The sequence below is a fragment of the Aureobasidium pullulans genome, assembly GCF_000721785.1.
Source record: "Aureobasidium pullulans EXF-150 unplaced genomic scaffold scaffold_34, whole genome shotgun sequence".
Taxonomy (NCBI): Eukaryota; Fungi; Ascomycota; class Dothideomycetes; order Dothideales; family Saccotheciaceae; genus Aureobasidium; species Aureobasidium pullulans.
In genome coordinates, this window is record NW_021941054.1 from 151,248 (window position 1) to 164,607 (window position 13,360).

At 50.7% G+C, this 13,360-nt stretch overlaps 5 protein-coding genes across 5 annotated transcripts; 4 read left to right on the plus strand and 1 right to left on the minus strand.

Moving 5' to 3' along the window:
* The first annotated feature begins 131 nt into the window (after nucleotides 1-131).
* M438DRAFT_349822 (thioredoxin-like protein) lies at nucleotides 132-2,946 on the plus strand. The gene is made up of 2 exons (XM_029906483.1): nucleotides 132-2,253; nucleotides 2,308-2,946. Exons 1-2 carry the CDS (start codon nucleotides 358-360, stop codon nucleotides 2,650-2,652), a joined length of 2,241 nt encoding a protein of 746 aa, XP_029755503.1. The 5' UTR covers nucleotides 132-357; the 3' UTR covers nucleotides 2,653-2,946.
* On the plus strand, nucleotides 2,869-4,872 carry M438DRAFT_378322 (FMN-linked oxidoreductase; the record flags this gene model as incomplete). Its single annotated transcript, XM_029908803.1, has 2 exons — nucleotides 2,869-4,323; nucleotides 4,669-4,872. 2 exons carry the CDS (start codon nucleotides 2,869-2,871, stop codon nucleotides 4,870-4,872), a joined length of 1,659 nt encoding a protein of 552 aa, XP_029755504.1.
* A 170-nt stretch (nucleotides 4,873-5,042) lies between these two features.
* M438DRAFT_369585 (FAD-binding domain-containing protein) lies at nucleotides 5,043-7,293 on the minus strand (the record flags this gene model as incomplete). Its single annotated transcript, XM_029908112.1, has 2 exons — nucleotides 5,644-7,293; nucleotides 5,043-5,087 (listed from the first exon to the last, which is right to left on the minus strand). The coding sequence occupies exons 1-2, from the start codon at nucleotides 7,069-7,071 to the stop codon at nucleotides 5,043-5,045; spliced, it is 1,473 nt and encodes a 490-aa protein (XP_029755505.1). The 5' UTR covers nucleotides 7,072-7,293.
* Nucleotides 7,294-8,227: 934 nt separating this feature from the next.
* M438DRAFT_150524 (uncharacterized protein) lies at nucleotides 8,228-10,582 on the plus strand. The gene is made up of 3 exons (XM_029898967.1): nucleotides 8,228-8,524; nucleotides 8,577-8,975; nucleotides 9,029-10,582. Exons 1-3 carry the CDS (start codon nucleotides 8,379-8,381, stop codon nucleotides 10,338-10,340), a joined length of 1,857 nt encoding a protein of 618 aa, XP_029755506.1. The 5' UTR covers nucleotides 8,228-8,378; the 3' UTR covers nucleotides 10,341-10,582.
* Nucleotides 10,583-12,365: 1,783 nt separating this feature from the next.
* M438DRAFT_339910 (uncharacterized protein) lies at nucleotides 12,366-13,354 on the plus strand (the record flags this gene model as incomplete). Its single annotated transcript, XM_029904270.1, has 2 exons — nucleotides 12,366-12,445; nucleotides 12,523-13,354. The coding sequence occupies 2 exons, from the start codon at nucleotides 12,366-12,368 to the stop codon at nucleotides 13,352-13,354; spliced, it is 912 nt and encodes a 303-aa protein (XP_029755507.1).
* Nucleotides 13,355-13,360: the final 6 nt, after the last annotated feature.

Sequence of the window (13,360 nt, forward strand, 5' to 3'; positions counted from 1 at the left end):
ACGTCAAGACAACGCCGCCATCCAATTGCTGACCATGAGCAAACAGTTCAAACATTCGGCGGTCCGGCCAAGGCGCCAAGTCCGCCCTCCACAAGTCGGTGATCTGGACATGGCTCAAGCACAAGTGCTCTGATCTGTCTCCTATTATTGACTTTAAAGCTCCGATGCTTTGACTTGCTACCTGGTGCTGCCCTTTTCCTGTCGCTCTTTTGCCTAGTGATTGCATCCTGTTCTGGCCATTTGGATCTGGCCTGTCGCACCTACCTCGACCTGAGCAGATAGCCCTATCTTGCTCTTACGAACCTTCATACCTTCCGATCTACCCCGGCTTAGAGTGCCAGTGGGCCTCCCTTCATTATGCGATCGCTATTGATATCGCCCTTGATTGCCCTGTCTTTCGCCGCCTCAGTCTTCGCTGCTCCTCCGATCAAGGCTGATGCGCCCGCCCTTCCCCCATCGAACTTTGCCCGAGATGCTGTCTTGAACGCCGCGAGAGATGCTCCCGATGCTCCTGCGTCGCCCGCGAAAGATCCGGAAGTAAAGGGCGAAACAAACAAGGATCCCGTAACCGACGGTGCAGACTCTGGTCCCAAGGGCACTGTCTTCAACGGGCAAAGCGTCCCTCCGATTCCTGAGCTCAGCGGTACCACCCTTGATCAGGACATTTCCAAAGGCACCTGGCTAGTCGAGTTCTTTTCACCCTACTGCCACCACTGTAAAGCCTTTGCTCCGACATGGCAGACCCTGCACGAGTTCTACTACACCTCAGACCCTCTACCTGCCTCCAACAAGGAATCTTCCGATTCCCTCAACTCTTTCACCCGTTACTACGACTTCAAGTTCGCTAAGATCGACTGTGTCGCTTTCGGTTCTGCCTGCTCGGATCACAACATCAACTCTTTCCCCACCGTGGTCCAGTTCAAGGATGGAAAAGAAGTCGAGCGCAAGGTCGGTGCTCTGCCCATGAAGGACGAGGTCAAATGGATTGAGAGCATGCTCGAGACAATCAAGCCTGGCTCAAGACAAAAGGATGGCCCTAAGCTTCCCAAGGTAGGAGCAAACTCTTCGCCTGACTTCAAGGGCGCTGCTGTAGTTGGCCCTGCAAAGGAAGCCGATGCAATTGCTGAGGCAACCAAGTCTACCACTTCTACAACATCGACCAAGTCCTTGCTCAAGGCCACAAAGATTGCCAAGGAAACTGCCAATCCTGCTGGAACCTCCGTACCTTTGACTGCTGAGACCTTCCAACAAAGAGTTACCACCACTCACGATCCCTGGTTCATCAAGTTCTATGCTCCCTGGTGTCACCACTGCCAGGCTATGGCTCCCAGTTGGCACGCTATGGCCCGCGATATGAAGGGTAAGCTGAATGTTGGCGAAGTCAACTGTGAGGTTGAACGACGCCTGTGCAAGGATGTCAACGTCAAGGGCTACCCTACCTTGATCTACTTCCAGGCAGGCGAGCGCATCGAGTACGAAGGTCTGCGTGGCCTCGGCGATCTTATCAGCTATGCCAACAAGGCTGTTTCCGCTGGCGATGGTGTTGTCGATGTTGATGCTGGTGCGTTCGAGGCTCTTGAAAAGGATGAGGAGGTTATCTTCCTGTACTTCTACGACCATGCGACTACTAGCGAGGACTTCCAGGCTCTTGAGCGTTTGTTGCTCAGTCTAATCGGCCACGCCAAGCTGGTCAAGACCAAGGACCCTGCTCTGTCTGCCAGATACAAGATCTCAACCTGGCCTCGTCTGATTGTGTCCAGAGATGGCAAGCCGACATACTACACTCCTCTGTCGCCTAGGGACATGCGCGACTTCAGAAAGGTTCTGGGATGGATGCAAGCCAACTGGTTGCCTATCGTGCCTGAGCTGACATCCTCGAATGCTCGCGACATCATGGATCACAGACTTGTCGTACTCGCTATCTTGAACCGCGAGCGCAAGGAGGATTTCGTAATTGCCAGACGGGAGCTCAAGAGTGCCGCTCTCGAATGGATTGACAAGGAGATTCAAGCCTTCCAGCTGGAGAGACAGGAGCTTCGTGATGCCAAGCAACTGCGTATCGAAGAGGCCGAGGATCGCAATGACCAGCGTGGACTGCGGGCAGCCAAGCAGATCAGGATCGACATGAATGAGATTGACCGAAAAGAGGTTGGTTTTGCTTGGGTCGACGGTGTGTTTTGGGAGCGTTGGCTCAAGACTACATTCGGGATTGATGTCAAGGACGGAGAGAAGGTCGTCATCAACGACGAGGATGTAAGTCTTGGAATGGAGAAACGATGCACATTACAGAGACTAATTTGGCGACAGAACCAACGGTACTGGGACCTTACATCGACAGGCAATCCAATTGTGCCATCGCGTGTTTCGATCCTCGAGACGCTCCCCAAGGTGGTAGCATCACCCCCAAAGATCAGCCCCAAGCACAAGAACTCGTTCTTTGGGCACCTGATCTGGACGTTACGTAGTGGCATGTCTGCACACCCTCTCATAACACTGGGACTGGTGATTGGGCTGCTCGTTGGAGCCAGCATCTGGGGTAGGGGGTTGATCAGAAGAGGAAAGGCATTTGGCAACACCGGATCCTTCTTCACAGTGGGTAATGAGAAGGACGGATTATTGGGTGGTGCAGCGACTGGAGGCAAGGTGGATTGAAGTTGGTTAAGCAATCTTTCTTTCTGTGCTATAAAAGGATATTTAACGTTTTCTCAATTCACATGGCGATGGATTCAATAAATTCTGATGATGGAGTTGCGGAGTTGAATGCGGAGGAGGGCGTCTTGGCGAACCCCCGAAGGTCGGAGGGTCATGGATGGATATGATGATTAGACATTTGACGTTGCGACTTTCTCAGCAACTGCGCGCGGAAACATGAGGGGTCAATTGCAGTTGTCTCGAGTGCAGGCAGCACGCACCGCTGCCCAGTTCCGGCCGCGACAGACATTCCGACTCTCCCAACAAGTGCGCCATGCATCGACCGAGCTCAAGCAAGAGGTCGCTCGCAACGAGAAGGTTGGAGACGTCCGCTCTGGCTTCACTCGCATCAAGAACCTGCTCCTCGGAACCTCGATAGTCGCCGTCCTCGGATTCGGATACCTTTATGTCACCGACACACGCGCCACCTTCCACCAATGGCTTGTACCGCGTGTATTGCGCACCCTGTTCGCCGACGCAGAGGAAGCCCACAAGATCAGCAACAAGACTTTGAAAGCGCTGTACTCGGTCGGTCTACACCCTCGCGAAAGAGGCAATCCGGATGTGAACGGAGACTTGAAGGTTGACGTGTTTGGTCACCTCTTGGACAACCCCATTGGAACATCTGCTGGTCTGGACAAGAATGCCGACATTCCTGATGTCGTGCTGGGCTTCGGTGCTGGTATTGTCGAGGTTGGCGGTATCACTCCTCATCCTCAGGAGGGTAACCCCAAGCCTCGTGTCTGGCGCATTCCCTCGCAGAATGCCCTGATCAACCGCTACGGTCTCAACTCTGAAGGTGCTGATGCTGTTGCCACACGTCTGCGCCAGCGATTGCGCGAGTTTGCTTATGCTCTCGGTCTTGGTCTTGACCCTGTCGCTGAGAAGTCTGTCTTGGATGGTCATGCTGGCGTTCCTCCTGGCAGTCAGATGCCCGGTCGCCTACTCGCTGTCCAGATTGCCAAGATGAAGGAGACTCCAGATAACGACATTGATGCTATCGCTCAGGACTACGTTTACTGTGTCAACCAGCTCGCCAAGTATGCTGATATCCTGGTCGTCAACGTTTCATCGCCCAACACTCCCGGTCTTCGCAACTTGCAGCAAGCCGCTCCTCTGACTAAGATCCTGACCGCCGTTGTCGATGCTGCCAATGCTGCCGATCGCAAGACCAAGCCCGCAGTCATGGTCAAGGTCTCTCCCGACGAGGACAGCGAAGAGCAAGTTAGCGGCATCTGTGGCGCCGTCTGGGCCAGCGGCGTCGACGGCATCATCGTCGGAAACACCACGAAGAAACGACCCGACGCCCTTCCCACCGGCTACCTCTTGCCTCAAGACGAGCAAAGCATCATGCTCGAGACCGGCGGATACTCTGGTCCTCAACTCTTCGAACGCACTGTCGCCCTGGTCAAGAAATACCGCACCGCTCTCGACAAAGGTCCCAACGAAACCAAGCCCGAGCCCAAGAAGATCGAATCTGCTCCTAAGCAAGCAGAAAAGTCAGAATTCCAACTCGAGACCGAAGCCATGAAGGAGAAGATCAGGTCCCAATTATACGCACCCTCCGACAAGTCACAAACCGCCGCACCCAACAGTCTCGACGCCGAAACCAAGTCCTCGATTGAAAACAGCGTCGAACGCGATCTCAAGAATTTGAAGCCAAAGACTGATTCCGCGGATAAGAACACACGCGATCAATCTATTATCCAGATCCCTGATCAGCATATCCCTTATCCTCATGAATCCACCCCTTCTGCTTCTGCTTCCAGATTTGTATCTGCTTCTGCCTCTTCTGCCTCTACCTCTTCTGCCTCTACCTCTTCTTCCACAACCACAACAGCAGCAGAGACGAAAGCTGCATTTTCCGCTGTCGAGCCAGCTCTAGGCGCCGCCCCTGATGCAGCCGAGAAGATGTTGTCTCCCAAGCCATCGAAAAAGACTTCCCTCTCCACACCGGCCGAACTCGACACCAACAAGGAAAAAGTAATCTTCGCAACCGGCGGAATCACCAATGGCAAACAAGCCTTGGAAGTGTTGAATGCAGGTGCCAGTGTAGCCATGGTATACACGGCCATGGTTTATGGAGGCGCAGGCACAATTACCAGAATCAAGCAGGAAATGAGAGATGAGATTAGGGGTGTTGATGTGGAGAGATTGCCTGCTACTGATGCTAGGAAATAGAAGGAGATACTGGGGATGGATTATTGGAATGGATATTTGGAGGGCAAAGAGCTGCTAGGGAGGTATTGGGGAGCTTTTGTACAGGTTTAGAGAGGTGAAGATATCGACGTTTTTCTTTTCTTGCACATTCGAGTTCTTTGATTGTTGATACAAGAGATCAAGTTGTCTCTTTAGCTGCCGTTAAGGTTCAGAGCGGAAAAGGTATCATGAGTGCTCTTTGGGACGTGTAGTTCGGATGCCAACACTATTCCAATTATCGATTGTCGTCTTCGAGAGCACTCCAACTCCGCGAACGGCAGGAGGACACTCGTTGAAATCTTGAGTTTCGAACCTGCACTGGAATATAGACCTGTCGTAGATCTTGGAGAGAAGGGATGGTGTGGTTAGAAGATGCGATATATAGTTCGATGGAAGGAGTGCTGGCGAGGTAGTAAAATTGATGGTTGTGCTATGATGGAATGTGGTAAGTGATTCAATGAGCTTAGTGGAATTTATCGCTGGCTTTTGCTTATTTGGGTATTACAGTACATGGTGTTGATCTCTCAGGCAAAGTCAGAAGCGTCATGCTTCCTACTCTACATGTGCTTTCCCTTGCCTTTTGTTCCTTAGACCCAACAAATTTTTGCCGAACGACACGATCCAAGCACTGATGAAAATCAGCAGCAACAAAGGCGACAACACAATACTGAGCCCTTGATGCACCCTCGCAAACGGCAATCCACCACCCCAGAACACGCAAAGTGCTCCATATATCCCTCTCACCGGTCGTACATTCTTGAGACGTTCGAACATGGTATTCGCAGGAGGTGGTCCGTTATTGGTGACCTTGTCAAACACTGATGGAAGTAGTGTGGCATTGTACTTTTCCCGCAGAGAATCATAAGCTTCTCTGTCGTAGAGATCCCAGAATTCGGGTGCGGTGTAGTAGGCGTGTGCGTATAAGCATTTTAGTCCATCTAGTTCCTTTGTTTTTGCCTCGATTGCGCGGTTGGCTGCGATGAAGTCGTCGCGATCGCGTGGACCGGGTCCCCAGACGCCGATATTGATGACTCTTTGGTTGTCTTGTTGATAGTGTTCTCCTTTTGGTGTCAACGGGTATGGAGAGTTGAGTTTGAGAGGGCATAGCCAGAGTGGATAGAGGTTGAAATTGTCGTCGAGGTAGTCAATAAAGTCTGGTGTTGTGGAGTAGGGAAAGCCAATGTCTTGGACGATGAACTCGGTGGCGAGTCCGGATTTGTGAAGGGCTGTGTACATCGTTTTGGTGTGGATTAGGTCATCGAGGAGATAACGGGTCAGGTTGTTGAAGGGAGCGAAGTGGTATTTGAAGGCGTAGTAGCCTCCCCAGAAGGCGCCTCTGTCGAAGCGGAAGAGGTAGTCTTTGATGGGTACACATTCTGTGTAGCTCTTGCCATTTGAGCCTGGTATTTCCTTATTGAGGATTTCTTGTGCGCGGACATAAAACCAAGGGTCGCTTCTTGACAGGTACTTCGAGATCTTGCGGCTTAGTGGTGGGTTGCTGGTCATACGTCCTGCAATGATTAGACCACTGGTCTTGGAGAACATGATACCGTCAAGGTATTGGATGTTGTTGTCTGCCGTGTACGCTTCGATGGTTTTGACTGCTTCAGGACCACCAGAGATAGCGCGATATTCTAGCTCCATAAAGTTGCCAGCTTCCACTAGCTGCACTTCAATCTTGGTAACGACACCCAGAGTACCAAAAGATCCTGCAGCACCGTGGAACAAGTCAGAATCCTCTGTACGGGAAGCGTGGACAATATCTCCATCACCCAGCACAATCTCAATGCTGTTCACAATATTGTCGAAGACTCCATGTCTGAAGGAGCTGCTTTCACCAGATGTGCCACTGAAACCGCCACCGACTGTGATGTTCTTGAACTCCATGATGACAGGTGCAACAAGTCCGTATGGTAGTGTCGCATCGACTAGCTTCTCCATGGAGACGTTGGGTTCGACGACCGCAACACGCTTCTCGGCATCGATTCTTAGAATCTCGGTGAAATCACTCGTCGAGATCATCTTATTACGGTCCTGTTCCTGGCTTCTTGTACTGCTCGTGCTTCCATGGAATATCCGGAATGGTTGTCTCCTGTCGTAGAAGGATCGGACTTGAGAAGCCACTCGCTTGGTACGCTGTGCGTGAGCCTTGAAGGCTCGAGTATTTTCTGGCATGGTCATACTGTAGAAGGTTCCTTCAACTTCCGACGTGGTATTGAATAAGGAATTCCACAAGCTTGATGAGATCGAACGAAGGTGCAAGTGGAATGTGTAAGTCGTCGAGGATGCGAATCAAACCAAGGTCGATAGAGAGCTCATTGAGTACAGCACGAAAGCCTCAAAGTAGAGGAAACTGACATGCGTGTCGCCCAAAATTACAGAAGACATGGACCTCATTCATCGTGATTTCTTATTACAGCATTCTTAGTGCTACGTCAGTACTTTTACTCTGAGAAGCCGAAGCTTCCGAGGTTGTACCACTACGAATATCCCAGAACGTCACTACCACAGCTCCGGCTCCTCAACAAACTTCTCAGTTCGAGCTGGAAACGCGTGCTGTACACAACCATCGAGTCTTGCATGTCTTCACACATTCGGTCTGTACCCGGTTCATCTACATACTTGGTGTCTCGCAAAGTGATTATTACGTGCCGTGTCTTCTTCATTTGTATTTTGCTTCAGGAATCGCGGCATCATGCACGCATTCTCGGAGACTTAATCAGCTGCTTCGAAGAGCTGCAGTAATATACAAGACTCAACTCTGCGCAAACTCTTGTCATCCTTGAGGCGAAGTAATCCGCCACGAGGCTGTGGAAGCCACAATCAATGCAAGATAGACACCCGAAATAAGGACCATCAGGTCGCAGCATTGCTGCGCTTGTGATGTGCTTGTCCCTCCAATCGCCAGATGGTGAGCTCTTGAAACTCTGCCTTGCTAAGTCTCAACTTTTATCTCGTACTTGTCATGGATGGTAAGCTTACAGTGCCCTAGTTGTGGCTTGCAGACTGCGGATTCGAGCCTGGCGACACCAATCACAACCCTGCAGACGTCTGGCTTGTAAACAAAAGTCTCCTAATCTACAGGGTATGTCTGCGTCAGTTGGATAGTGTGAGGCTTGCATGCTGCTTATTTCGAACTTGGTAACACCGGCGATTCGCTGCAATCCTTGGATATGCAGACGCATTGATGTGCGTGCTACCCAACGGACGCGAACACATCCTGTGAGTAATGACACGTTGAGACAAGCGCCTCTGCTGCTATGATCAAATTGTCGCAGTCGCAAAGCTTAGTGGCTACACCGACACGATGTACCTATCCTCGGTACCTTTATTAGCTAGTGACTACCGCAAGTGTTGAGATTACTCGAGGTGTATCTAGCTCGTGTCTTCTCTCACTATCCTCTAGGTTCCTCGGTGCCTCTTCCTAGGCTCTTTTCTTTGTCCAAATATCTGTCTACCACCGGAATACCCGTTGACCATCCACCACAATGGACCAGGTACCTGATTCTTGTGTACAATCTATTGCATGTTCGTGCAGTGCATCTTCTGGTGCTCATTGCTGCAAGGAGAACCAAGATGAGTATCAGAGCACTGGTCCGACACAACCACTCATCTGTCCGTCTCCTAAAGGACTGTGCGTGTAGTATTGCCCTTGAGACAAGATCTCGGCTAATTCACTCAACCAGAAACAAACCTGCTGTATTTTCGCAAGCTGAGCCAAATCACAGACGCCATCACCTAGGACTTTCAGGATTGATGGAGCAGGAAGTGGCGGCATGGTACATCGAAATCTTTTCCTTGCTTTGCAGTGTTATCAGCGCAATCTTCATCGTTGTCTTACTTGGCATCTATGATGACACTCCGCTTGAAAGTTGGGAATTCTTCTTCTCTATCAACACAGTCGTATCAACTCTTGGAGTGGTACTCAGATCAACACTCCTCATGGCAGTTTCTGCGGCTCTTGCCCAGGGAAAATGGACGTGGTTTCGACGAAAGGGTGGCCCACTAGGACTCTTCGAAAGGATCGATGCTGGAAGCCGTGGATCTCTTGCTAGTTTCGAGCTTATATTGCACATGCGTGGCAAGTGAGTCTTTAGTCGACTGTGAGCCTTGCATTCATATGACTGACATACTTTAGACACCTTGTATCCTTGGGAGCATTGGTCATGGTACTGGGTTCTTTGATTGGTCCGTTTCTACAGGCCATCATCTCTGATGTCGGGCGCCTTATCGACGTTGATGCGTACGTTGGCAATGACATGAATGCTGCTATTGGCAATTCAAATTTCTTCGACGGTGGTACTTTGACTGTTAGCACGTACGCAGCCAGGTATGCGAAGGTCGCAACCTTGCCTGACTTTGCAATAGCCGCTGCATTGTATGATGGATTGAACGAGGCAATAACGGGCAGGTATCAAAACGTGTCTGTCACGTGCATGTCTGGTAACTGCACGTGGGGCGAACATACATCCCTGGCGATACGAAGCACTTGCTTTGATATCTCCAGCCACCTGGAAGGTACGCACATGGAACAGCCAAATGGTACAACCACATCGTCTTGGACAACAGACAACTCGGCCACGTGGATGGATTGGACGCTAGAGCATCTCAATTTGACCCTTTCGAACACGGCTGCTAAATGGCGAGCAGCCAACTATGTTTCTGTTCTGCAAGCAGCAGTGGTGGCTGATCCAAATCTGACTCTCAACTTCAACGACTCGCAAACATTACTCGCTGCATTCACCACCATCCGAGCTGATGATAGTTCTGTTCTAGGCAGCGCCGATTGGGATGCTGCACCAGCTTCAGCCATGGAATGTGGTTTGGAGCTGTCCTTGAACGTCTACAATTCTTCCATGGTCAACAAGGTTCTCATTGAGCACATCGTGGCAAGCGCTTCCCAGCGACTGCCTAAATCGTGGCTTCCTTTACCAGATTTCAACCAGGATTCTCTGCACCCTAATGGGCTTGGAGTCGATCAAGGAACCTCGGAATGGAATCCGGTATTCCATCCCACCTTCTTATACCGTGACGACTTTGCGCTAGACTCTGCTGCGCTACAACAGAATATCACAGCCCCGTTCAAGATCACTCAAAAGAGCATACAGAGCACAGTGGACTTTTTGACGTCATTGATACAGCAAGACAGCAACAACGGAACTGTAAAAGCGGTGACACAAGGCGACCAGCCCGCACTCTACATCTATGGCAGCCCTTTCACTCTATTACTGTTCAACCTGACCGACACCAACGCAACATTCAATGCCATCGCAAGGAGTTTGACTACCGCGATTCGTGACTTAGGAACGAGTCCGATGCTTGGTACTACTCAGCAGTGGATCAGATATTACAAAGTTCGGTGGGCCTTTCTGGTTCTGCCATTATCACTGATTTTAGGTGAGTCGTCGACCACCAAAGTGATACTAAATCTTGTATTAACACAACCCTAGCCGGAACGACTTTCTCCATACTCTCAATAGTGGACACATACCGAGCGCAAGTCCCCAGCTGGAAGGCCAACAGCATAGCCACAATGGTACATGGACCTGACGAGAAGCTCCAACGAGTACTACGCGCCAAGAACCATGTCCATTGTCTAGGTATGACTGGCGAGACAGAAGTCAAGCTCGAATGTTTCCCTGAAGGATATGCACTCACCGCCGGACAACAATCAGCCGCCAAGATTTCACGGCCTACGACTCCAGTGAGAGATGAAGAGGAACATGAGATGGGTATGATGAGGCCTCCTACTTCACCTCAGACGCCAGGCTCAAATGAGCCTCAAAGTGGTGTCGGAGCTGAGCGAGGAGGTAGTCGACCAGTGTCGCCGATATCTCCACGTCCCGCATGGAGTAGTAATTAGCTCCAGGGAGTGATGAGCTCGTTCAGATGGATTTTCAAGTTGACGTGTTAGTTGTGGTCTAAGGAAGTCTTCATGGGAGTTTGAATTTGCGTATGTTGGGTATTGTCATTCTCTCAGAATATCGTGGAATGGAGTTGTGCTTCGCGACATTTTTCTCTCTAGTAATGGCTTCTCCACTGCTATATTTAGGTGATGCTCGATTCGAAGGGGCCAAGCATTGAGCCGAAGCCACGCCTATCTGCTTATACATGACGACTACTCAATCGAGCTCGATTAATTGTGGCTCTTTGACTGTGGCTTCGCTACAGTGGAGCACTATAGATGTCTTAGCTTCGTTGTCCTCAGGCAATTCGGTCGTAACGACTCACCGCTAACTTAGGCTACTCGTACGAAAGAATGGATTTATCTTTAGCGGGTTCTCCTGTCTCATATTCCAAGGGTAATTCTATCATCGTGTTGTTTGGAGTCGATTTTGTGCCAGGTCCTGCCACCACCAGGAGTAAGCTCCGTTTCACAGCTGCTCATGTATACTCTTCCAGGTAGCATTTGGCTCTTTGAAAAAACTCATGCAAGGTCATGATTTGCAGAAATGCTCATCAACCTTACTCGTAGACTGAAACTTACAAGACCCGTATACGAGCAGGAAAGTATACTCGTTCCCAAAAGAGTAAATCGTCTTTTTCGAGCTATCGAGGTGAATACTCTTCAAGACATGGCCCCATAAATAGATGTTATCAGTCATCAACGCGCACCATTTCCCCTCGAGTTTGGCGTAGGTACGAGGATACGAACTACATCCCACCGTTCAATTGCATAAACCCATCAGAGGAAAAGCAGTGCCGCTGTGAAAGTCGTTGGAAGGCAGTGCTACATGAAAGGGGTACCTCTTTTTTCCTTCAGCAAGCCACGAAATTTCAGAGGTACCAGCGGTCATCGAGAAACGATGATGGTGTTATCCAACGGTAAACCCTTCCCCGGCATCTTTAAACCCACAACGTGCTTGCAGAAGACGAGTTTGGAAAAGGGGGAAGACCGAAAGAGGCAATATGGCCGATCATCTGAAGCGAAAATGATATCGTCGATCAAGAGGTGTTACTCCATAGAGAGCTATTGATTTACGATGGCCAAGGGGGCAATATGAGGAGAGTGGAGGTGGAGAAGGAGATACAGTATCTAAGTACCATTATATTCGAGACAGTTGCTGTGGAGGATGTTAATATGATCACCGGTCAGATGGAATGCTCGGTCATTGATCCTCGACAAGCAATCTCAGCTGTCTGGAGGCGTTGATAGCAGGGCGCAAAAACCCATGGCGTGCATCACAGCAGGAGACCAGGGTGTAGAGACAGTTATCAGTCATCACAGGGGTAAACAAAGGCCAAAAGAGTTTTGTCCAAGCAACGCGGGCTGCAGGGGCTCGCAACAGGGCAAGAAGGGGAGCTTGAGCTCGGGCCACATGTTTGGATGTCGGATGTCCGAAGTGACAAGTCGTCGCGTGGGTGCAGCTGTGCCTGGTTTGCCTTGCGAGATGATCGATCAAAGAACAATCTCATTCGCATCTCTCTGACTCTCTCTTCGCTAGGCCCTCAATCCGCTGTCAGGCCTAACAAGGATGGCTCAGACTCGTACTCGTGCTGGAAGTGTCGCCGCTTCCGGCGCGTCTCCGCATAGCATTAGTCTGAAGGTACTGAGGTAATTGCATCATGGCCTGGATTGAACGGGGCATTGAACGAGCTGCGAGCTGACAGAGATTTTTTTGGCGAGAGCAGATTATCGCATCCGTCGCTATCTCCCGCGCATACACTACCAGGCACCGACTCCATCGCTAAAGCATCGCTGCCTTATCCTACTGCGCCAACTGATCCGTTTCCGCTTTCACCGTTACTGGCACTGCCTCCTGCGTTTGGCGCTGCCTACGTTGGTACCGTCTTCTCATGCACCTTGTGCGCGAACAACGAACTGCCGTCTTCCTCTCCTATCGTCGTACGAGACGTACAATTAAGTGCCGAACTTCAGGTGCCGAGCGGTAGCATTGCCTTGGGGTTAGAAGGGCCAGACGCTGTAGATGGTCGAGATATACAACCGGCGCAAACACTACAGAAGGTCGTTCGACATGAGTTGCGCGAAGACGGTCCTCACGTACTAGCCGTCACAGTCACCTATCAAGAAACTCGAGATGATACGACGAATAAGAGGACGTTCAGGAAACTGTATCAGTTCGTCGCACAGCCTGCTCTCGGCGTGAGGACAAAGGTAGGCGATCTTGCGGCCAAGAAAGACACACCAGACACTCGCAGATTCGTACTAGAAGCTCAGCTGGAGAATCTCACAGAGACGCCAGTCGTGTTGGAGAAGGTCACTGTCAGCACGGCTCAAGGTCTTACCAGCAAGAGCCTGAACTGGAACGACGCCGACGACAAGCCAATATTAAGCCCTCAGGATGTCATGCAAGTTGCATTTATTCTTCAGCAGATACAAGGCGAGCAGCTGGACGAGACGAATGGCAGAACAGTCCTCGCCCAACTCCACGTCGACTGGAGAAGCCCAATGGGGGAAAAGGGCAGCTTGACTACAGGTTGGCTGGGCAGTAGAGCAAGGTGATGACGA

Bases quoted from the DNA above. Each gene is read 5' to 3' on its own strand.
- M438DRAFT_349822 (XM_029906483.1), top strand. From the start codon at position 358: ATGCGATCGCTATTGATATCGCCCTTGATTGCCCTGTCTTTCGCCGCC. The intron at 2,254-2,307 runs GTAAGTCTTGGA...ATTTGGCGACAG, and splicing joins TCGTCATCAACGACGAGGAT to AACCAACGGTACTGGGACCT.
- M438DRAFT_150524 (XM_029898967.1), top strand. From the start codon at position 8,379: ATGGACCAGGTACCTGATTCTTGTGTACAATCTATTGCATGTTCGTGC. The intron at 8,525-8,576 runs GTGCGTGTAGTA...TCACTCAACCAG, and splicing joins TGTCCGTCTCCTAAAGGACT to AAACAAACCTGCTGTATTTT. The intron at 8,976-9,028 runs GTGAGTCTTTAG...GACATACTTTAG, and splicing joins ATATTGCACATGCGTGGCAA to ACACCTTGTATCCTTGGGAG.